Source organism: Macaca mulatta, chromosome 17, assembly GCF_049350105.2.
Source record: "Macaca mulatta isolate MMU2019108-1 chromosome 17, T2T-MMU8v2.0, whole genome shotgun sequence".
Classification (NCBI taxonomy): domain Eukaryota; kingdom Metazoa; phylum Chordata; class Mammalia; order Primates; family Cercopithecidae; genus Macaca; species Macaca mulatta.
The window spans coordinates 670001-692717 of record NC_133422.1 but is presented as its reverse complement, the minus strand read 5'-3'; the positions used below and the strand labels follow the sequence as shown (position 1 = coordinate 692717).

General features: G+C 48.1%; 1 protein-coding gene across 1 annotated transcript in view; it reads left to right on the top strand.

The window, feature by feature from the left end:
* The window catches only part of LOC106995779 (uncharacterized), a 46879-nt gene extending 43210 nt beyond the window's left edge, over window positions 1-3669 (top strand). The window contains exon 4 of the mRNA XM_077973714.1: window positions 347-3669. Coding sequence (XP_077829840.1) covers window positions 347-396 — 50 coding nt within the window. The 3' untranslated portion in view covers window positions 397-3669. The remainder of the gene's footprint in view (window positions 1-346) is intronic.
* The last annotated feature ends 19048 nt before the right edge of the window (window positions 3670-22717 follow it).

Below are 22717 nucleotides of genomic sequence, written 5' to 3'. Positions count from 1 at the left end.
ATCCACCTTTTCTTCATGGTTTCACAAAAGGCCATGATCATATTTTATTCAGTTGAACTGTAGGAAACTGCCGATATTTGCTGTTTTTGGCCTACAAAATGGCAAGTTCGTACGATATTAAAAACAAAGGCTTCCTGGATGGGGAAAATAGGAATCGGTGAGAACATGAAGTTGTCTGTCATGGCTTCTGAGTCACAGGTAAATAAACCTGTGTGAGGGGAAGTTGGCTGTACAGTATTTTCCTTCTGTTTTGAGACTGTCAGAAAAAGGTCAGTTCCATTGGGTTGGGTCCCTTTGCCTCACCTTTGCTGCATAGGGGACTTGCCATTATACCTCTTGTTCCCAGTGCCCAGGAGGCTGATGCCGCATAGAAGACCTGCAGGTCGGTGGATGTGAAACAGGCATCGGACACGCTGTGCACCTTGGGACGCATCTGAGAAGTGCGTGCTTGCGGCAGGTCTGAGGTGAGGGCGTGTTCCATCTCCTCTCCCTTCTCTGGCTTTGCAGGCCTTTGAAGTTGGTCCTGGAAAGTGAAATTAGTTAATGCTGATTTAAGCTCCAGGTCAAAGCCGGGGGGCCGAAGAGACCCGCCCTTCACTAGGGGTGTGAAGCATTGGGCCCTCCCATCAGGAGGCAGCAGGGACTCGAGAAAGTCCCACATGCCCTCCAGTTCCCTTATGTTGAAATTTTTTGTACTCGGCCATACCGGGTAAATTTGGGAGGTAAATGGGGGGTTCACATGGGGGTGTGCAGTATTCTTAGGTGTCAGGTGCGAGAGTTGAATTTGTAGAAGCTGTGCAGATAGGAAAGGGCCTGTCAGGGAGTGCTGTTTACATGGAGCAGATTTAACGCAAGGTCTGTGCTCTGCCTGGGTCCGTGTCTGACCGGTGTCTCCCAGTCTGCAACAGGACGTTCACGTGACTTGGCGCCATCGTCCCACTCTGTAGACGTCTGAGGATCTGTGCGCGGCTGCTCTGTGAGAATGAGTTGTGATAATGAACTGAGAAACAGTGAACAAACCCTGAATTGGTTAGCACTGGTTCCACGGCCACTTCTGCCGTGGTTGGAGTCATTCATAATAAAGTGTGCTGGACTCCTATGCAGAGCTCTGAATTTCAGAGGCCCTTTAACTTGGCAGCTAACCAGTCGCTTCCTTCAGAAGACATTTGAGTCCCCTTTACCTGCCAGGGTGACCCTGGGAGTTTGAAGATGAGTGAGACAAGCCCTCCGTGTCTTGTGGATTTTACTGTCCAGAGGGGAGACAGATGTGGATGGTGAAGGAGGCCCTATCAGAGGTCAGTGCACGTCAGTTTTATTTCTTCAGTACTTGCTGTGTTCAGGCGGTGCCCCGGGCCATGTGCAGAGCATCTGGGGACCCTGCCCATGGCATCCCAGGCACAGCTAGCGTCTGCGCCATCTTCATACTTGGCCTGAGTTTTGGGGAAGTACTGAGGATGGCTTCTGCCTTTGCTGGAGAGAGTTGGAAGTCAGGGCAGCCCTCCACAAGGAGATGATCGCCAGCTGATTCCTCAAGAAAGGGAGGTGGTCTCCACATGGGCAGAGCAGGGCAGCATGCACAGACCTGGGTGTGGAATCTGGGGCATGTGCATCTGAGTGGGGTCTGCTGGGAGACAGCAAGGGTGAGGTGTGAAGGCAGTTGGAATTTACAGGATAAATTATCACTAAGACGATGCTGGGAAAACATAAAATTGGGACTCTCTGGGGTAAACGTGGACTTAAGGTGACCCTGGGCGTGGGTGTTTCAGACTCTGAAGGCAGAGATTTAGGAAATTGGGGCAGAGCTGAGCCCCAGACGAGGATGAAGACCACCCTTGGGATGTTAAATGAGACAGGGGTGGAAACCCAGTGAATGTCCTGGGGTCAGTCCAGCAGGCAGGCAGCAGAGGAGACCGGTGTCCTCAAAGGCTCCTTGGGCCTGCCTCTCAAAGTGCTGGGATGACAGGCATGAGCCACTGCTCCCTGCTGATACTTTTAAAATTTCTAAGCTACTCTCTCTCATACCCACTCCCGTATTTTTTTTTTTTTTAGACCAGGTTTATGGGTATATTTTTTCCAAGGGAATCAAAAAGTTACCTGTTTGAAGCACAAATAACACCGTATTTAACAACCGAAAATGCCAATTTGCATAGAAGTTTCCAAATGCCCAGTTGGTTTGAGCCTTGCGTTGCAGTGTCACTACCTGCTCTTAAATTTCTACACGATGTATAGATAGCGAGGCAGGGACGGCTCGTACATCTTCAGGTTTCGATTCTACTAACTTGGGCTATATTTTCATTTATTTTGGCACACCTGTGGATGTGGCAAGCAATGCCAGGGTATTTATTTTGAAGCTTGTCCAACAACAGTTGGGAAGATTTTCACATTTTTAGAATTTTCATAGTAATAGTTATAATTTACAAAGAATTTAAAATTGTGTAGTCATTATTGTGTTTTTTTTCTAGATGTGCCCTGAAACAGGGTTGCTAACTATCATTCTACATCACAGGATTCAGAACAGTACCCTTTTGGAGCAGATGCCTGTAATCGAGGAATTCCGCCTAGTCAGTTCACTTTAAACGTGTTTAAAAGGTTTTCTTTATCCTAGTTGGCACCTGTGGCTATAGTTTGTTTTCACTGCTGAGGAATATTCCGTGATGGAAAGCGTAATTCATCTGTTTTTCATATCGGTGGACATTTGGATTATTTTGGGAGGGTGTGTATGTCTATTCAGCTTTCATTTTTTTAAGGATTTTTTGTAGAAGATAATGTAACAGTGTAACATCCTCTGGTACGGAGCCAACACGAACCCTGATTACAGCCACACAGACTCACACACAGACTCTCAGGCCTTGTTGCCAACGCACAGAACCATTTACTTAAGTTGAAACACAGTAGCAGAACCTGAAGTCCTGTGAACGGTTCCTCCGATCTTACACTTGGAATTCACCTTTTTATTACTATGTCTGCTAATTAGGAAGCCTATCAGTTATACAGAAAACTGAGAACGTAAAATTATATGTTTATAACAGAAAAAAACCTTATTTAATACCTCAGAACACATGGCTATGTTTTTCCCTCATGCCCCACCACTGTTTTCTTTGCTTGAAATGGGAAATGATACTTGAAAGCGGTTTTCTAGCGACTGTTAGAGTGGCATAGTTCTTCAGAGACAGAGGATGTAAAGCACACGGAGAATTTGTGTCTGTGGAATGTGATTTCCTGGTCACCTCATTCAGGCTGCTGCCGCCTTCCCCTCTGGCTGCCTGCACCGTGGGACGTCTGAGGAGGTCCCTGTTTCATCCTCTGGAAATTCTGAAAAGGAAGGAGAGGAGGGTGTGCAGGGTGTGGTGCATTTGTGTTGGTCCTTCGAGCTTTTATTTGGAGTCTCGGCTGCCTTGGTGGTTCCTGCCTTTATGTCCCTAGCTCGTGGCTTCATCCTTGTGTCTAACTCACAGGCAGACAGATGGAAAGGGAAGTTGTATTCAGCCAACAGCTTGATGTTATTCTCAAGGCTCAAATCGACTGGGTATTTGGAGACTTCTGTGCAAATTGGCATTTTTGGTTTTTAAACACCGTGTCTTATTTGTACTTGAAATGGGTAACTGGTTCTCTGGGGAAAAATATAGCCATAAAGCTGGTTCTTTAAAAAAAAAAAAAAAAAAAAAAAAAAAAAAGGGAGTGGGTGTGAGAGAGTGGCTTAGAAATTACACCAGTAATGGTTGGGCGTGGTGGCTTAAGCCTGTAATTCCAGCACTTTGAGAGGAGGAGGCAGGTGGATCCCCTGAGGGTAGGAGTTCCAGACCAGCCTGGTCAACATGGTGAAACCCCGTCTGTACTGAAAATACGAAAATTAGCCGGGTATGGTGACAGGCACCTGTAATCCCAGCTACTTGGGAGGCTGAGGCAGGAGAATCACTTGTACCCGGGAGGCAGAGGTTGCAGTGAGCCAAGATCGCACCACTGCACTCCACCCTGGGCGACAGAGCAGAAACTCCATCTCAAAATAGAAAAAAAACAAAAAACTAAACAACAAAAACCCGGTAATGAAAACCTGATTGCATCATCTGTAATGGAGATGGCGGATTATTTCATATTTAGTGACAGGATGAATCGGATATGTTTGCAGTATTGATTTGACAAGGGAAATGGTGAGAACCAAATGTGCCGCCCAGCTTGGGCCTCGCCGTTGGCAGAAGACCGTGGCGGGCAACAGACTGGAGACTCGGAGACCGAGGGGAGAATTCTCACGCTGTGACGCTGGTGCAGTGTGTGCTTCTGCACTCCTGCTGGAGGGAGCTGCCCCTTTGCCTTGCAGGCTTTGGTGCAGTGGAGACCTTAGGACCTGCCCCTCCTGGCACACCTGTGGGTGTGGCGAGCAGTGCCAGGGCTGAGGCACAGGTGCTGAGCCCAGAATGTGGGACGGCAGAGGCTTCACACGCCGGCAGGCGTCTGCTCCAGCAGCCGGGGGTTTCCGCAAGGGGGCGGGGGGTTGGTTTTCCTCCTTGAATTTGGGTGGGGAGGGTGTCCTGGGGTGCTGTGTCTGCACTTGTGTTGCTCTGAGGTCAAGTTGTGGCCCCGAGTCCCTGTCCCTCTGCCAAAGTGAGGATTTGCCCATTTTCAGGTCAGATTTCCCTTGGGTCCGGGTCTCTAGGTGTGGGGGGCATTCCAAGGGGGCGTGAGCACGGTGGACGTGCGTGGGCCTCTTTCTCTCCCCTCAGGGTTGTGTGTGAAGAGCTGCCCAGCGGAATCACCCTCCTGCCTGCTGTTTCATTCACCAGGAATCGTTCTCACTGTGGACTCTTGAGTCGAATGTAATCCAGGAATGGAACGTGCTGTTGCTGGATGCCACACACAGCATCAGGAGCTTAGTTGGGGATTATATGATCTTACCCCACACCTTAAAAGTAAAGACTATGGTTGTCAGGCCTCTGAGCCCAAGCCAACCCATTGCGTCGCCTGTGACTTGCACGTATATACTCCCAGATGGCCTGAAGTAACTGAAGAATCACAAAAGTGCAAATGCCCTGCCTGGACTTAACTGATAACATTCTACCAGAAATAAGTGAAAATGGCCGGTCCTTGCTTTAAGCGATTATTATTATTATTATTTTTTTGAAATTCCTTTTCCTGGCTCATCCTGGCTCAAAAAGCTCCCCCACTGAGCACCTTGTGACCCCCACTCCTGTCCGCCAGAGAACAAGCCCTCTTTGACTGTAATTTTCCTTTACCTATCCAAATCCTATAAAACGGCCCCACACTTACCTCCCTTCGCTGACTCTTTTCAGACTCAGCCCGCCTGCACCCAGGTGAAATAAACAGCCATGTTGCGCTCACAAAGCCTGTTTGGTGGTCTCTTCACACGTGCGTGCATGACAATAGTTAAGGGGATACTGAAGTCTTTGGCAGCTCCAAGAGCTTTTTCAGTTTGTGTCAGGACATTTTAGGCAGAAGGAAAAGCTTGCTAAGATAATCTTACAGAAATGTTTGGTGCAGTGCCATTAACTCATGGAATAAATGTGTAACTTTGCGTGGTGGCCCTCTGGAAAGAGATGCACTTTGAGTGCACCCTGGTCTGCTCGCTACAAGAATCGGCCGTGTCACCCCGCTTTCCGTGGGTCTGCAGGTGTGCGTGGTCCATTGCCCTGCACTGTGGCCATGGAAGGGAAGATGATCTGGAATGCTGGCGACAGTTATCGGTGCGTGTTGGTGTGTGCTGCTTTCTACAGGCGAGAACATTTCTGTTTAATAAACATCTCATCTCGATGATGACTGCAAGATATTTGAGTCTCATTCAATAGTGTTTCTTGGTTCCTTCTGTTTTTATCTGCTTTCTAGCACTAGGCAAGTGAAGATATGGAAAGTAAAAACCCATCGAACTTGTAGAGACATGGTGTTGTGTAGGAGCAGACTGTAGCCTCTGGCTCTGTTTAAAGATTGTAGTAAACCTCTTACCTGGCATGGTCAGGGTGTAAATTATCTTGTTTAATCGAAATGTGTATGAGTCAAAGCTGGCGCCTGCATTGTTGATGAAATACCAGATTTTAAGGGAATATGTCAATGTGCTGTAAGATACCAACAAAGTTCCTCACTGAGGTTCGGCGCGGGTTCGGAGGAGCTGGGCCTTAGGTCACCAGGGTTGTCTCTGGGAGCAGATGCTCAGTGTGGGCATTAGTCACTTAGCCTTTCCAGAGCCGAGGAACAGCTCTCTGTGATGGTTTTTGGAACCTGTATTTTGAGTCAGTTTGTCCCACTTGACTCGAAGTTGCCGCGCAATTTCAGACCTTTGCCTCCACCGTGCGCTCGTTTTCTTGTCCCCTGATAACTGCCTCGGCCTGACATTTGAGCCTCGTCGTTCATGGACACAGGCTCCGTGGTGGGCCAAAGGCCGCGACTCCGGCTTGCACAGTTCCGTGCCTCTCACCATGGCTTATCACATCACTCTCGGGATCTCCCGTTTAGAGGAAGAGTGTCCCTTTCCTGCAGGCCTGTGTGGTGTGGAAACCACCCCTACCTACCTTATTCCTGTTTGAACTGTACCGTGAAGCTATTTCTGTTCTAGTCAACCGTCAGAATTTAAGGAACAGTGATTTATGTAACTTATCACACACTTCTCAGTAGTTCTTTATGAATTTCATTCTGTTGTGAAATTGCAGTTTTCATGGCTATGCTGGTCTCACGTTGTGGCCCTTGAAATGAATTGCCTTCCCCATTGTGTGTTAAGGTTGTGCCTGGGAGCTGTTGAGGCCTCACCTCTGCTTTAGGGCAGTGGCTTTGCTCTCCTGACAACAGGAAGAATCTTATTTAGAGCACTTCTAATGTAGTTTTTGCTTTCAGACAGAATTACTTTTTTCACAGACAGCCACTAAAGTCATAAATTATGCTCAGGATGCACACAAGGGTCAGCTGACAGAGTGGAATCCAGAACAGATCCAAAGACGCAAAAGCAGTTCCGTGGAATTTGAGTCTTTTCAACAAATGGTGCTGGAATTATGGGACAGCCGTATGCAAAAGAGTGAAAACAGGGAGAAATTCCTGTATGAAAATTAAGGTGGACCATAGCCCTGAATGTAAAATACCAAACTACAAAACCTGCAGAAGAAAGGGAAATTGTGGAGACCTAGGGTGAGAGCTCTTAGCCATACCATGATCCATAATCAAGGAAGAAAACAAGTAGGTAAGACTCATCAAAATTAAACTTCTAATATAAAAGACACCCCTAGGGAATTGAAGAGACACATTTTCGATAGATGGGGAGAAGATGTCTACGAACCATGCAGCCGGCAAAGGACTCATCCAGAATGCACAGGACTCCCACGGCTCATGACAGAGAACAAACCACCTGACTTAAAAGCGGAAGAGACCTGAACAGATGCTTCACTGAGAAGGACGGGAGGATGGCCCGAAAGCATCTGAAATGACCTTCAGCATGACTGGTTGCACCGAGATGTGCACCGAAGCCGCAGTGAATTTGTTCACACCCCTGCTGGAGCGCCTGACTAAGGTCTTCCGACAGCCCCAGGTGCTGGTGAGGACAGGCAGTCGGGACTCCTGTGCGATGCTGGGGTTCAGCACGGTGCAGACAGCTTGGCGGTTTCTTACAAAACAGAACTCACACAAACATGGGTCCCAGTGACCCCAATCCTGGGTATTTACCCTAGAGAAACAGCATCTGATGTTTAAGAAAAACTGTGCCCTGATGTTAATAGTGCTGTCTATAGTTGTCCAAAACAGGTTACAATGTGCCACAGCCATACGTGGAATAATAAATACCCAGCAGCCCCGAGGCCTGGCTGATGATCACAGGACACCCCGGGTGCACCTCCAAGCACGATGCCCAGGAAATCGTGATTTTGCGAGTGTTTTGCGACAACACTCGCAAAAGACAGACCCGGGGGATGGGAGGACACGGAGAGGGTGGTTGCTGAGAATGGGAGGGTATGCTTATGAGGCCCCGTGAGTGGGTTTGGGGCTGTTGGACTGTTCTGCTTGTGTGATGACGATTATGGGAATATTTGTGCCGAAATTCACAGAACTGAACACTGTCCACTTGACAGTAATTTTTAAAAAGTGGTAATATGCTCATTTTCGGTACTGTTTTTAATGGAAGATGGAGTTTGCAGATGATTTGTCAGGGCAAGCCTGTCTCAGGAGTTTGTAGACGATTCGTTAGGGGCCTGTCTCAGGGCCGTTGGGTTGGGTTGGGTTGGGTTGGGTTGGAAAAGCCTTCTCTGTTGTGGGCAGTAGTACGGGGCATGGAAAGGATATTGCCAAGGAAACATGTAGAATCCTTTGAGGAAACGTGTATTTCTAACTTGCTATAAGATAGAATTGGAAATTGTAATGGTTTTGTTTTCTAGAGTCTTGGTAGAATAGGGAAGACAGTGTAATAAAAGCTAATTTTGAAATGAAGAATTTTAATGATTTTCAACAGCAATTGCTCTAGGAAGTCACCCTGGAAATGTTTTTAAAGATGTTCAATAGCAATAGCTCTAGGAAGAGTCACCCTGGAGTTGCTTCTTGAGCATTGGTTTCCTGGCTGTATCTTCCGACTTTCATTTTTAAGTTTTGCTGTGAGTTGGGGATGTGTGGGAATAGCCATCCCGGCCCTGCAGGGGGGTGCATGTGCCCCGAGGCCTGAGGCACTGTTTCAACCTAGCTTGCAACATGGGGACCCTTGTCAGTGGCTGGAGTAAGAGTACCAGCCTGGCAGGCTGGGGGGAGCCCCAGGGTGGTCTGGGCACTGTCCTCCCTGCCTGCAGGATGGCAGCTGGAGGAGCTCGAAGTCTGCCTGCCTTGTGGCTGTCAGCGCAGCAGCCCCTCCTGGCCCTGGAGCAATCTTTGGGTCCATGAGTCTCTGCACCGGGACTTGCCTCCTGGGACCTCCGCCACTGTCCTGAGGGCCCTGGTGCCACTTTCCCGGTGGGACCCAAGCCTCAGGCAGCTGCGACCCCAGATTCGGTTGCTTTCCCTGCCGTCTCATTGCAGCACGAGTGCTCATCTCACTCAATGTAGAGCCTCAGGTTCCTTCAAGATCCCCAGAGATGGAATCTCCCAATTTAACAAGATAGTTGGTGACAAGATTTGAGCGGCACTGATTTAACTCAGCTTCCAGAGTTTAAGTTCCCAAGACACAGTCTTGCTCCTTCCTCGGCCTCATGCTGTGTGGCTGGTGTGGATCCGGGGTTTCCAGAGGGTGGGGCTGAGGCAGGTCAGCAGCAGGGGGATGGCTCATTATTGATCGCTTGATGCCTTGAGGATAACTAGGATTAATGACCTTTATAGGGCTGTAGTTTTGGAGTATATATATGTGCGTGTGTGTGTATGTATATATATATGTGTGTGTGTGTGTGTGTATATATATTTAAACGAAGTAGACACGGTTATCACTGCATTTTTCTGACATGAAACTTGGAGAGCAGAGGGTTTAGGAAACTCCTGAAGCCACACTGTCAGCGGGACCCGGGCTGTCTGGCCTTAGACCCTGCACTGTTTGCCCCTCACCACGCTGTCAGCAGACCCAGGTGGTCTGGCTTTAGAACTCACGCTGGTCGCACCTCCCTGCCACATTGTGGGGTTTTTCCTGCTTCTGGGCAGCATTTGATAGCTTGTGAAACAAGACCAAGACTTACTATGAGTGGATATGCCATTATCTGAGATCCAGAACGTTTCCTGGACCTGGCGTTGCCGATGTCACGTAAGGGAAGGTAAAAACATTTTCATTGTGGTCACTGGGGTTCCTGAAATGGTATTTTTCCCAGTGAAAGTTTACTCATAAAAATCTTTTAACTCAATACTATGTGAACAGGAAGAAATGTGTTGGGCTCTAGTTAAATGTCTCAGAGCCGCAGAAGTAAATGAGGGCACCTTCCGAGCACAGCCTCCCGGAGGAGGCCAAGGACGTTTGTCTGGAGGGTTTGCCATGAAGCAGGACTTGGGCAGGGCTGGTCTGCCTAGGGAGGCCTCTGCCATGATGTAGGTTAGTTGAAGTAGTTGACGGGTGGTGGCTTGAGATTGGTGGTCCCCGAGGAAGCCCCTAGCAAGGCCGGTTTCCGTGGGATGGAAAACTGCCGTTCAGTGGCTGTAATCCTGGCTTCACGGGTCTGAGATACAATCCTGCCCTTGGATACTTGGATCCCAGCCAGGTCAGATGGCCCTGAAAGGACATTCGGACTGTGATGGCTGCACCCATTCTCAGCCTCTGTAGGGTCTCCTATGTATGTGTGTGTTTCCATTTTCTTTCAGCACAATTTCTCCCAGTGAAGTCGTGAGAAATAGAAGGAAAGGTGGAATGAAGATGTGATTGAGGAAAGTGTGGTGTGGTCTTCGACCTTATTTTGCCTTGGTTGGTGCTCAAGAACTCCACCTGACCTCAGAGCTGAGCGTTTCTGCCAGGAAGTCCTGCCTTTTATCCTACCTCGAGGCCTGTTGAGACACTCCAAGAAGCTTCGTTAACAAATTGCCTTTTCCTTTTACAGCAGTTGGATATATTTGCAGCAAAACAAAGGAATAACCCCCCAATATGGTGATTAAATGCATTTAAGTATAGATAGCATTCAGTCTTGAAGGGCCTGGGATTTTAATCATCTTTGGGTCATGTAACAAGTGGTGTTGGTGATTAAAATCTCCTGACAGCTTTGTTCTGCCACGTTCCTCAGTTTTGAATGATGATCTTCCTGGTGTTGTACCTTGGAGGGGCGTTTGTGTCAGTAGAGAGCAGAGTGGTGGTTCCCAGAGGCTGGGAAGGGACAGAGGTGAGGCCCCTGAAGGACAGTGGTCTTCCTGGTTTAGGGGTTTGGGGCTCAGCCACCTTCCTGTGTCCGTGTAAATTATACCCAGGATCATTTTCACTCGCCCCACTTTAGTTGAGTATTGGAGCTTCAGGATATGTGTGCCCACGTCACCTGGGCCGTGATCCTGGAGTTGGGTGAGGCTGATTCCCGGGTTTATAGAATTACTCTGGGATTATTGAAAACAGAAGCACTTGAGGCATTCATAATGCTATTTCCTGAACGTAATTTATGTTCAGTTCTTCAGAAACATTTATCTGAGGAAGCATCTATAATTTTTGTTTTCTGCCACTCAGTGCTAGAAAGAATTGTGCAACACTCGAGTGGCATTATTCCTCTCCCTCCACCATGCAAGCAAGATTAAAGGTACCTCTGGCTCCCCTCAATCTTCTCATCTGCAGGGTGCCTGGCATGGCAGTGTGCTGCCTTCCGTCTTCTTTTTGGGGAGAATTAGTTGTGTTTGTGTGTACTGCTCAGCTCAGCCTCGTGCAGTTGTGTGGGTGAGGAGCTTGGATGCTAGGTGACCCTCCCAGGCCTGCCTCCCACCTCCCTAGGCCTTGTTCTAAACTGACAGATAAACAGTGTGTTTTGGAAGAGGACAGCAGCAGGGCAGGAGAGAGTTTGTTCAGACTTTCTCCTTGCACTGACGTTTGAGTCTTCATCCAGCCTGGGCACTTCTACAGAGCTGCGTTTGTGTGTTGCAAACCATTCCCTCCCAGTAACCGTGCTTTCAGAGGTTTGGAAATGTGACTTAACTAATCTTCAATTTAAAGCGTACTATTAAATTTTAGTGTTGAAACTGATGTATTTTATGGCCTTTATTTGATTTCTCTTGATTTTTTTTTCCCCATATGAGACATGGCATCTTAAGGGAGACAGCCTGGTGTTGGCCCCCTTTCCTAAGGATGGAAGTGAATTCTGAAAGCCCTTTATGTAGGCAGCGAAATAATCAGGGAACCGTTATTATAGCTATGTCTGTCTATGTAAAGCGAGCACGACTCATAAGCAGAAAAAAGTGCAGCCCGGGGGCAAGGTGAGCCCTAATGCTGCCTGTGCCTCACCTCCCTGCCATGAGGAACGGAAGTGCAAGCGCAGGTGGTTGAGTTAGCCTCCAAGCACAGCCTGCACCCCCCTCACATCCCTCTGCATCTGCAGGGGCACAGGCTGTGCTGCCACCCCTCGCTCAGTGCCAGGGCTGATGCATCAGGAACAGGGGGTACTGTCCGCCCCTTGCTCGGTGCCAGGGATGATCTGTCAGGATCCCTCGTGCTCATCTGGTCCTCATGTCTTCATCACCGGCCTCCTGCTGGTAACGGGCTTGTTATTACCTTGGTATGGGTAATAACATACCCATACCAACGTATGTAATAACATACCCATACCAAGGTGTTGTGGGGCGGTGCTCAGTCCTCCGAGGGAATTGGCCCTTAGCCGATTCATATTCAACAGGGCCGGGAAATGGGTTCTTGTTCCATGTCCTGGATCCCAGGAAGCCCTTGCCCTGGACCCTGTAATGCCTGGGGTCTTCCTGAGAAACGCTGGTGCCACTGGAGCACAGCCCAGCCCAGCCCCCTCCAGTTTCTCCGCTTTGTAACTGCACTTGTGTTTAGCAAGTCTTCCAGGACTTTAGACGCTGCTTGGTGTGAGCCAGGTTTTGTGTGGAAAGAGGACAGATCCGAGCCGGCAACCAACCAGCCCAGAACCATCTTTTATGCTTCCAGATTCTGTGTCCAAAAACTTACCCGTGGACATTGAGGGTGATGCATTTCTGCTCCAAGACATCTGTGGACTCAGCTGGAGGGATCGAAAGGATGTGGAGCCTCTTCAGTCCTGGCCTGGGCTTGGACCTGCTGTGCAGCCTCTCAGTGGCACCAGGGCCCCCTTTGTGTCACAGTGGCCTCGGGTTGGTGGCACTGCCCCAGGATGTCCCAGGCTTCCTGATAGTAGGGCCTGCTTGTGCCATGGCGGCCTCGGGATGGTGGCACTGCCCCAGGGTGTCCCAGGATCCAAGGCCAGTGTTCCTTCCAGCGAAGGGAAGTTGTACTGTAAGGTCTAGTCTCGGAATGAGCCTGGGGTCCTATCCTTCAGAGCGGTCCTGCACTCACCACAAATCAAGCCAGGGGAGGCCCTGCCAGAATTTGCAGCTGTGTTTCAGGTTGTTCCACAAGGCCTCTTTTATTTTGGGCTACTCAGGTATATAATTCTTATACTCTGGTTTTTTTGAGACAGGCAAAAAAAAAAAAAAAAAAAAAACAAACAAACAAAAAAAAAAAACCTTTTTGTTGCCCAGGCAGTGGTGTGAGCACAGCTTACTACAGCCTTAACCTCCCAGGCTCACGTGATCCTCCTGCCTCAGTCTCCTGAGTAGCCAGGACCCACAGGCACATGTTCCACGTGTCCCCATGCCTGACTTATTTTTGTATTTTTTGTAGAGATAGAGTTTTGCAATGTTGCCCAGGTTGGACTCAAACTCCTGGACTTAAGCAGTCCAGCTGCCTCAGCCTCCCAAAGTACTGAGATCACAGGCATGAGCCACCGTGCCTGGCCAAGTGTGTTTGTAATTTCAAAATTAAGAGGACCCAGAGTCAGTTAATGACGTCTCTACTGGAACATGCTGCTTATAGTGCATTAGGAAAAATCATCCAGAACTTGGAAAAGGGGCTGGACAGACACAGCCCTTGGAGGTTGTCCGATGAACCCCTGGGGTCTTTAACCATCTGGAGGGATGTACCATGTCAGACTCACTGTTGTCGACCGGCTGAAGCCCAGGTTTCATGAGGTTATGTGTCAGCTTGTAGTACTTTCTCTGGCAGAGGTGCGAGTGACTTCGCTCAATGTGAGGCTCATCTCAGGGACTTCATGGCCTGAGGGACGGCAGCCTGTTTGAGCTGATCGAGCAATCTCGCGCTACCCTTATTTTCTGAAACGCCTATGAGTGACTTCTCACACGGTCTTTGAAGCGGCTTCATGCCCGCGCTCCTTGGTAATGATCGAATGCTTTTTTTGACCCCTCGTCCCCTTTCTTTGGGGTGTTCCAGTCTCAGTTCTCATGATGTGTTCTGCTTCTGCAGGAATTTCTGAAGCTGCTGAGTGTAGAAAGCACTGAGGAGGCTGTGCTCCCACCCCTGTGAGCCTTCCAGGCATCATCCTCTCCCCTTGGCGAGGCGGCGTCCATGGCACACCGAGGAGGCTGTGCTCCTGTCCCCCGTGAGCTTTCCAAGTGTCCTCGTCTCCCCTCCAGGAGGACAGGAGGAACCTTTCAAACCCTTCTTAAACTTGTTTTCATGTCTTTGTTTTAACAGATTTCTTTGCATCGTCTCCCTTATCCAGAAGTGAGGGTGAACGCTGAGTTATTCACGGGAGTCAAGAAACCACACGAAGCCCAAAGTGATGTTTGTTTCCCTGAAATGATTTGTGTGTGTTCACCTTAAAATGCAACTCAGTAAAACAGGTGTCTTTTGAGGAATGACTTTACATTACTCAGGTAAAAATGTGACAGTTAAATTTCATCATCTGTGCGGGTGTCCACAACCCCCTTCTGTGATTGCGTGTGAGTTTGTGACTTGTGGTTATTTTTGAAGAAAGAAAATCTGTCGCTGAGGACTTCAGATGGTGTGCTGGGATTGTGTAGGGTGGACATCGGGGGCTTCAGTGTGTGGCTTCCTTGAAGAGGTTCAAATTAAGGCTGAGAGTCCCTACTCCAAAATGCTACGAAACCTGAAACATTCTGAGCTTCCTCATGACATTCGAAGGAAATGCTCTTTAGAGCACTTTGGATTTCAGGCTGGGGATGGTCAACTGGAAAGTGAAATATTGCAAGACCCTTCTGGCCCCAGGAGCTTGGATAAGGTCATGGAGGGGGCCTGTGCCGGGTGTCCCTGGAGTGTGAGGCAGCCTGGGCTCGCTGAACTGGTTTTTGTAGGAGCCACAGAAGGGAAAGAGGGTCAAAGTGGCCACGCCTGGCTCCTGAGAAGGCTGGACCAGAAGGAGGTGGGCGCAGAGGGCAGCAGTTGAGTCCCCAGTGTCCGGGGCTCCTGTCCCTGGTGGAGTTGAGAGCCTCCTCTAGTGGTGGCCTCTCCGCTGTCAGCAGCCACTGAGGCCTGAAGGGAGAGGGGGCTGAGGAGAGGAGGAAGGATAGGCCTACTTCTGGAGAGGGCCAGCATCAGCCTGTGCTAGCCTCGTGTGTTACTCCTGCATCCAGGGTGCATGGCCGTGCCTCGTGGTGTAGTGGTTCCCGGGATGCACAGCGCTTGTCTGCAGTAATAGCTTTGTCTCCGACCCTTGGAGGCAAGTTACCTTTTTCCCCAGTGAAAAGAGGTAGAAAAATCTTACAGAAATGCATTTGCTCTAATGTCTATTTTCCGATAAGACATGGTCGCTTAGGCTAAATCTTTGGGAGGTCAAGGCAGGAGGATCACTTGAGGCCAAGGGGTTGAAGACCAGCCTGGACAACGCAGCAAGACCCCATCTGTGTAACAGAAAAGTTAGCTGAGTGTGGTGGTGCGTGCCTGTGGTCCCTGCTACTCTGGAGGCTGAGGTGGGAAGATCACTTAAGGCTACAGTGAACTGCGATTGCTCCACTGTACTCCAATCTTGGCAGCAGAGCCGAGACCCAGTCTCAGAAAGAAAAGTAAAAAAAAAAAATCCAGAAATGTCATTCTTTTTAAATCATCCCAAAAGAAAAATCGTTTTTTTCTAAGAATGTAAAGGGAAACTGATAAGATTCTTTCCTTGCATTGTTTCTCCTTTTCAAATATGTACAGTAGTCCATCCACATCGTCTCTCATCTCATTACAAAGCAGCAGGTGTCTTTGAGGTTAGTGGTGTTTCTCTGTGTCGCACCTTGGAGAACAGCCAGCATGAAACCTCTTACCACGATCGTGCACATCGTTTGTAGTCTCAATTAAAATCCTCTCCAGAGATGCTTGTGCCGCTTATTATAGCAGAACTTTGGTTGTGCTGAAATGTGCATTCAGCTAATGGTTTTAAGTTCATATCTGAGATGATGCTGTATAATTCCTGAAGCGTATGGGATCAGTAATGATTGAAGATAATTCTGGCTGATGTCATTTGGAGGATATTTTTCACTTCAAGTTAAAGCTTCCTTCGCGATAGTCATTTTGGGATTCATTTAACTATGTGCTTTATTTCATAGCTCAAATTTTCATTAGTCATTTCATACCATAGGATTTTGAAAGCAGATTTGGCAAAATCTTTCTAACAAAACGTTTGCTTATGACGTCCCAAGGAACAGCACTCAGAATTGCTGTTAACTGTGGTACATTTTAAGGCTGATGATAGAAGTCACTTGAACGGTAAGGGCTGCTTTGTGAGGCAGATGGGGTTTGAACCCCGACCCTCCTGATACACCAGTCCTGACCCTGGCCTTCTCTCCTCTCCACTGGGAGATGAGAAGGATGCCAGCATCCACCTCACAGGCTGTCCTGAGAGCCCTGGACTAAGGGCTTGTGTTCCTCTTGCAGGTGGCACAGATGTGGGGACTTGACGATATACACACTGCAGGCTGCCAGTGTCGGGGTAATCCAGTGTTATTCATAAAGGGGGGATTTGCTTTGCTCCCCTGTAGACCAGGTGCGGTGCTGCTGTTGTAGCAGGTGTGTGGATCCTCTTGGGTGGTCCTCAGGTGGACAAGGAGTCACCGATTCGGATTTCCAGTGTTAGATGTGAGGGGACCATGGACCTCATGTGTTCAGAGGGGAGGAGTAAAAAGTTTTGCTTGTAATTCCAGGACTGTCTATCCCAGGAATGCCAAACCACTGGCTTTCACCTGACGCAGTCGTAGGTGACACTGTCTGGAAATGAGGACTCATGTTCCGCATACCTGAGCCCAGTACCCATCTCCCTCCAGGGCCGTGGCTGAGCCCTCCTCATTTCGCTGGGTTGCCAGCCTGAGGATCTGTAAGCCCAGTGACGTCTCCGGTCTCGGCCTCCCTCCCCGTGGGGACAGGAGGTGGCTTCAGGAGACTGGTGATGAATGCCTGAATGAAGCCGACTTGTGACTGCAGTTCTGTCTAAGGGCCTCCCCGGGTGTTAGATGTCAGTAAATGACACCTGTGTGTGGATCTCATGTGATGAGAGAAACAGTGGGGGAAACCAAAGCTTGTGGAGTCTGCAGGTTCTCGACTTGGGGGTGTGTGTACCTGTGTACTTGGTGAGGGGTGTGATGTCTGGAATGATTGTGCAGGTGTGTCACGTTTGAGCGTGTGTGGTGAGTGTATTTACCAGGTGTGCTGCAGTGAGCATGTTCATGTGTGTTGCATGTATTTGAGGGTGTGTGTGGAGTGTGTACACGCATCATATTTGGTGAGTGTATTTGAGGGTGTGTATGGAGTGCATACATGCGTTTGCGTGTATAGTATTGGGTGAAGGGGTGGCATGTGTGGAGTGAGCATGCACACGTGTATGCTGTGTGGGGGGTTTCTACGTGGTCCTCCCCTGAGCCTGCTCCTGGGCCCTGCTGTCCTGGCAGCTTTACAGTTTGGTGCGTCTTTGATTCCGGAAGATTCTGGAACCAAATTCTGAAGCTGTGATCACAAACTTGCAGCCCTGGAGGACGCTGGCCCGTGGAGCCGGCACGAGGGTCTCTGTGCTGGCCTCTCCCTGGGCTCTGTCCACAGAAGAGCATGTCCGATGATTGAGCTGTGCGGGTCTGTGGCTCCCCAGCCTCGAGTCAGCCCTCGGTTCTGTCCCACCTCTGTTTTTCTTGCTGAGGTGCTCCGGGAAGTGGTGCCTGGGATGGGGTTTTCACCCTGGGGTTGCTTCGCCCGCTGCCCAGGTGCTGGCTGCCTGAGCCCTGCTGCCGTCCTGGGTGGACGGGGCTGTCGCGGGGACATCCCTGAGCACCCGCGGGAAGGCAGGTTTAGGAAGTGCCAGAGGTGAGTGGCTTCCTCTCACACTTGATTTTCTGGAAAGTTCTGGGTCTCCTATTTTTCCCTAAGGGAAGTTAGAAACTGAGTTTCTCTTTAGGGGAACGTCTTTGCAGCGTCTGGTGTTTGAATGTTCTCCAGGTGTGGAATACTCGGGGCCATATGTGTTTGGGAGCATCCGTGTCCTGAGCGAATTCAGTAGGGAATGGAGAGAGGCCTCCTGTCAGCTTGGCCTCTGTTTCCAGCTTGTTGAGGGTTGACGGCTGCTGGTATCCCAGGGAGAGTTAAACACTGGGCGGTGTGGGATGGGAACGTTTGCTCTGACAAGGTCAGTGGGAAAGCATCTAAGCAAACGTTGCTGTTCTCTGGGCTCCTCGGGGTCGAGCTAGTTTTGTGGGGTTGAGGGAAAGCTACCCTTGTTCCTGTTCCTCACCATTTGAAAGGTGTCCAGGACACGTTCCTCTGGAGAGGTGATGCGCGTGAGTGGGGGTCAGGTCGTAAGCTCTGAGGTTATTTGGGACCTGTCAACTGATTTCCTGAATACACAGGTGCTTGGTAAAGGTGTTCCTGATTAGCTAAAACATTTCAACAGGATGTGATAGCTGGTGGTTGTTTAAAGACTATCACAATTTTCCTGTTACTTTTTAAATGGCTGTTGAATAAGGCAGGATTCACATATTTTTCTTTTCCTGTCTGCATATTTGATATTTTGTTTTTGTTTTTTATGTGGGTGTGCAGCTAACAGGAATTAGAAGCAGTCTCAGCCCTGGGGAGACTTCAGGACCGCCTCAGTCAGTGCTGAAGGGAGGCAGGGATTTGGGGGCTACCTTCTCCATAGGACGGACACCAAGGGCCAGAGGTCAGCAATCTCAGTGAGGTCACAAAGACGGGCACACCCAGCACCCTGGCCCATGTGCCTCTCCTTCACCTTTGTCTCTGCTCAAAGCTGCTCTCCTGGGTCATCACGGGTGATCTTTAGGCACGTGATTGGTTCTTGCAGAAGTGGTGTCAGGCTGTGGTCAGTGTGGGCCCTCAGGACTTCCATGTTTTTGGCTCACATCAATATTGGGCAGTGGTGTATGTTTGTTTTGGAGTGGTAGATCCGGTGGATTTTGGCTTTGCCAACTCATTTAATACCTGTTCTAGGCGCGGGGACCCTCTCGTAAGCCGCATGTTCTCCTGGGTTCTGGGACCCTATCATAAGCTGCGTGTTCTCCTAGGCGCTGGGACCCTCTTGTAAGCCGCATGTTCTCCTAGGCACTGGGACCCTATCATAAGCTGTGTGTTCTCCTAGGCGCTGGGACCCTATCATAAAGTGCATGTGAGGGATCTCGGAGGTGCTCCTTATGAGGATCCGCTGCCTGACCTGAGGTGGAACAGTTGCAATCCAAAACCACCCCCCAGAAAAATTGTCTTCCATGAAACCCATCCCTGGTGCCAAAAAGGCTAGGTGACAGCTGGCCTAACAGGTGCTAAGATGTCAGTAGATTTTTGGACTTGGGCCTCAGTTGAAGAGGATTAGATTTTGAAAGGTGGGGTTTGAAGGCTTCTAAAGGGCAGATTTTTATCTCCAGTGGGGCCTGGGCAGAACTGGGTAGAACTGACCCAGAAGCTGACAACTAGTCAGGCTGGCTCACTGCCTGTGTCCTGTGTGTGCAGCCTTGCTGTTCATTCAATTGGTGTTGTGGATTCCATCCACAGCCTCAGAGTAGTGGAACCCATTATTTCAACGCTGACCTTATTTAACTTTATCAAAAAGACATGAAAATCATTTAGTATAAATCTTCCAGATACCTGTATCCTTTCTTTTCCCAGAGGCTTTTAAGTATTGCAACTTAAAAATCTTCAAAAATATCTTTTTTTTTTTTTTTTTTTTTTTTTTTTTGAGGCGGAGTCTCGCTCTGTCGCCCGGGCTGGAGTGCAGTGGCCGGATCTCAGCTCACTGCAAGCTCCGCCTCCCGGGTTTACGCCATTCTCCTGCCTCAGCCTCCCAAGTAACTGGGACTACAGGCGCCCGCCATCTCGCCCGGCTAGTTTTTTGTATTTTTTTTAGTAGAGACGGGGTTTCACCGTGTTCGCCAGGATGGTCTCGATCTCCTGACCTCGTGATCCACCCGTCTCGGCCTCCCAAAGTGCTGGGATTACAGGCCAAAAATATCTTTAAAGGAAAACCTCTAAGTACATTTTTGATGAGCACCCTTGACAGCTTTAATATGTGAAGTAAATTCCCTTGACTTTTGTATTCCTAGAAACTCGTTCATGTTTGCAGAAGACTTTGTATTTTCTCACCAGTGGCCACTGTTCAGTGACCATCATACCTGCCGTGTCTCATTTAGAAAGTTGGATGTGGATGTATTAACTTTTCAGACACACTAACACATGGGCTGTTTGTTTTTGGTTTTGATTTTTTCGTTTTTTTCCCCCCAGCTGAATTCAAGAAAGGGAAACAAGGAGACAGTAGGTACCCGAAAGCGTCTAAGTGGCTGAGTGGGGGATCCTACTATGGTGTTGGATTGTGTTCTGCCAGACATCGCTCCTCGAAAAGCTGACCCTGAAAGGGCTGGCATTGCCCTCGCCCTGGGACATTCGTCTGTCTCACCAGAAAATGAAGAATCTGCCAGAGTACTGTGAGTCAAATTCAGTCAGAACTCGATTAACTAAGAGGGTTTGTCCCAAAGGGCAAAACATGAGGACACATTTTTAATTTTTAAAGAACGCTTTATCGTGAGTCAGTTCTGATGTGTACTGCATTAGGAAACCTCTGAACTTCCACGGTCAGGCCCAGAACTCTGAGGGAAAGTGGTTGTGCCCTTCCCACTGATTTTTGTCACTAGCTTTATTCATTTCCTTAAAACCCTTTTTGTATGAGTTCTATTATAGTTTGAAAAAAAATTCACTTAGGTAGAACTGGAAGCGTTTCCGCAGTATTAATACTCATGACCCGTTCTCGGTCTCGGCATATGTGTACTCTATAAATGTACATGTGTGTATGTGGTGTACGCATACTACGTGTATTTCCACTGTGCATGTATTTACAATGTATAGGTATGTACACTACATTTGTGTCCTACACACGTGCATGCTGTAGGCATGCATGTACATGTGTATATGTGTGTATCTATGGTCACTGATTATATGCACACTACATGTACACCTATCTGTTCTGCATGTGTACCTACATGCATGTATTTAATGCCGTATACATACCTGTGTACGTACACCATGTGGGTATGTGCACATTATTTCTGCAGATGTATATATACATATGTGCACACAAGCATGCATGTACACTATGCACACTGAATAAACTTCTAGGTATGTACACACTAATACATATACATGCTGCATATGTATGTACACTATTGCATATGTGTATACGTTTTATACGTTAGTGTACTGATGTACATTGTATACATGTGCATATGTGTACACTGCGCATGTGTATGCATGCTGTAGTGCACCTACGTACATTGGATAAGAGTGTATGCTATACGCATGTGTATACATATAGCAAATAGCATACCTATATACATATGGATGTGCATGTGTATGCCATATGCATGTACATACAGGTTATAGTATACCTGTGTACACTGTATGCATATAGATGGGTGTACATGCTATGCATGCACATACATGTTAGCTTATGTACATTTGCTATATGGATGTGTGTATGCTCTATGCTTTTACACACGTAGTGAACTTGTTTGTACACTATATTTGGATGTGTGTACACTCTATGCATGTACACCACATGGATCTGGATGTGTGTGCACTCTGTACGCATGTAGTGCACTTACGTATACTCTACGTATTCGGATGTGTGTATGCTTTATGCAGGTACACGTGTTACAGTGTACCATATACGTACACTATGTGAATGTAAATGTGTGTGTGCTCTATGGCACCAGGAATAGGGCTCCCGTAGGGATCCGAGAACACACTATCTCGCTGGCACCGGAGAGTGTAGGATGAAAACAGTTGTTTGTTGCAACCTAGTTGAAATTTGGCAGGTTACTATATCGTTTGCAACGATTTAGGAATAGTCACTTCATTGATGTGTGTGTTCCTGAAATCATAAACAGCTCTGTGAGGTGTGTCTCATCCCAAGACGAGAAAGGGAACCGAAACAACAATGACTCGGTCACTTAAGTGAGGTAGAACTAACACAGCAGCTGTCTAGCTTTCTGTATTATAACTTTGTCAGCAGCTCAATGAGAAATCGGCACTCATCAGGAAATGTGTCCACTTTCTACTGTTCTTTATTCGTGGCGTATTAACTGCCTCGTGTTATTCCTCACGATGTAGCAAAATCCCTCCTAGAGTTGTGAATATAAACAGTTCATGACAAATGTAGTATCTTCTTTGTTAACATTGAAAACGATATGTAAGTTCATCTTCAGATACTGTTTGGAAGGATGAGAAAGAAGATGTTTAGGATAAAAGAATAGAGAGCTTTCAAGTAAACAGGGAAAATAAGGACTTTGTGCAAAATATTTCCAAATTTGGAATTTGAGAATATTAAATCTCACATCTAAGATCATAGGTAGTTTTTTGGGGGGGTTTTAAAATTAGTACTTGGTTTTCCATGTCTTTGGGAATTTCAGTCCTGATGGAGGATTGCAAGAATAATCTGATTTTTCAGAACAGAAGGACAGTCTATCTCAAAGGTAAATTCCAGGTTCTACCATAGAGAAACAGAAATTGCTGTCAACTTTCTGTAAGGTTCTTCAGTTCTTTCCTCTTCTGTGGTTAAAAAACCATCTCTGGGTTTAGTCTCAGCCAAGTTCCTCTTATGAGGTTGCCTTACATTTCGCACAGCTGTTGAGAGTCTTCATCATTCGTAGTTAACTTGTCAAAAGCAAAACTTTGTACTAGTTAGATCTGAGCACCTTGAAGGCAGGGCTTTGTTTTATATTTTTAATAAGCAGCAGGGTGATGGCAGGACTGGGGCCCTTCATCCCATCATGCGTTCCTCAGAGCTTTCAGAGTTCTCACTGCGTGCCGAGTGTGGTGTTGGCTGTGTAGCATTTAAATAGGAAT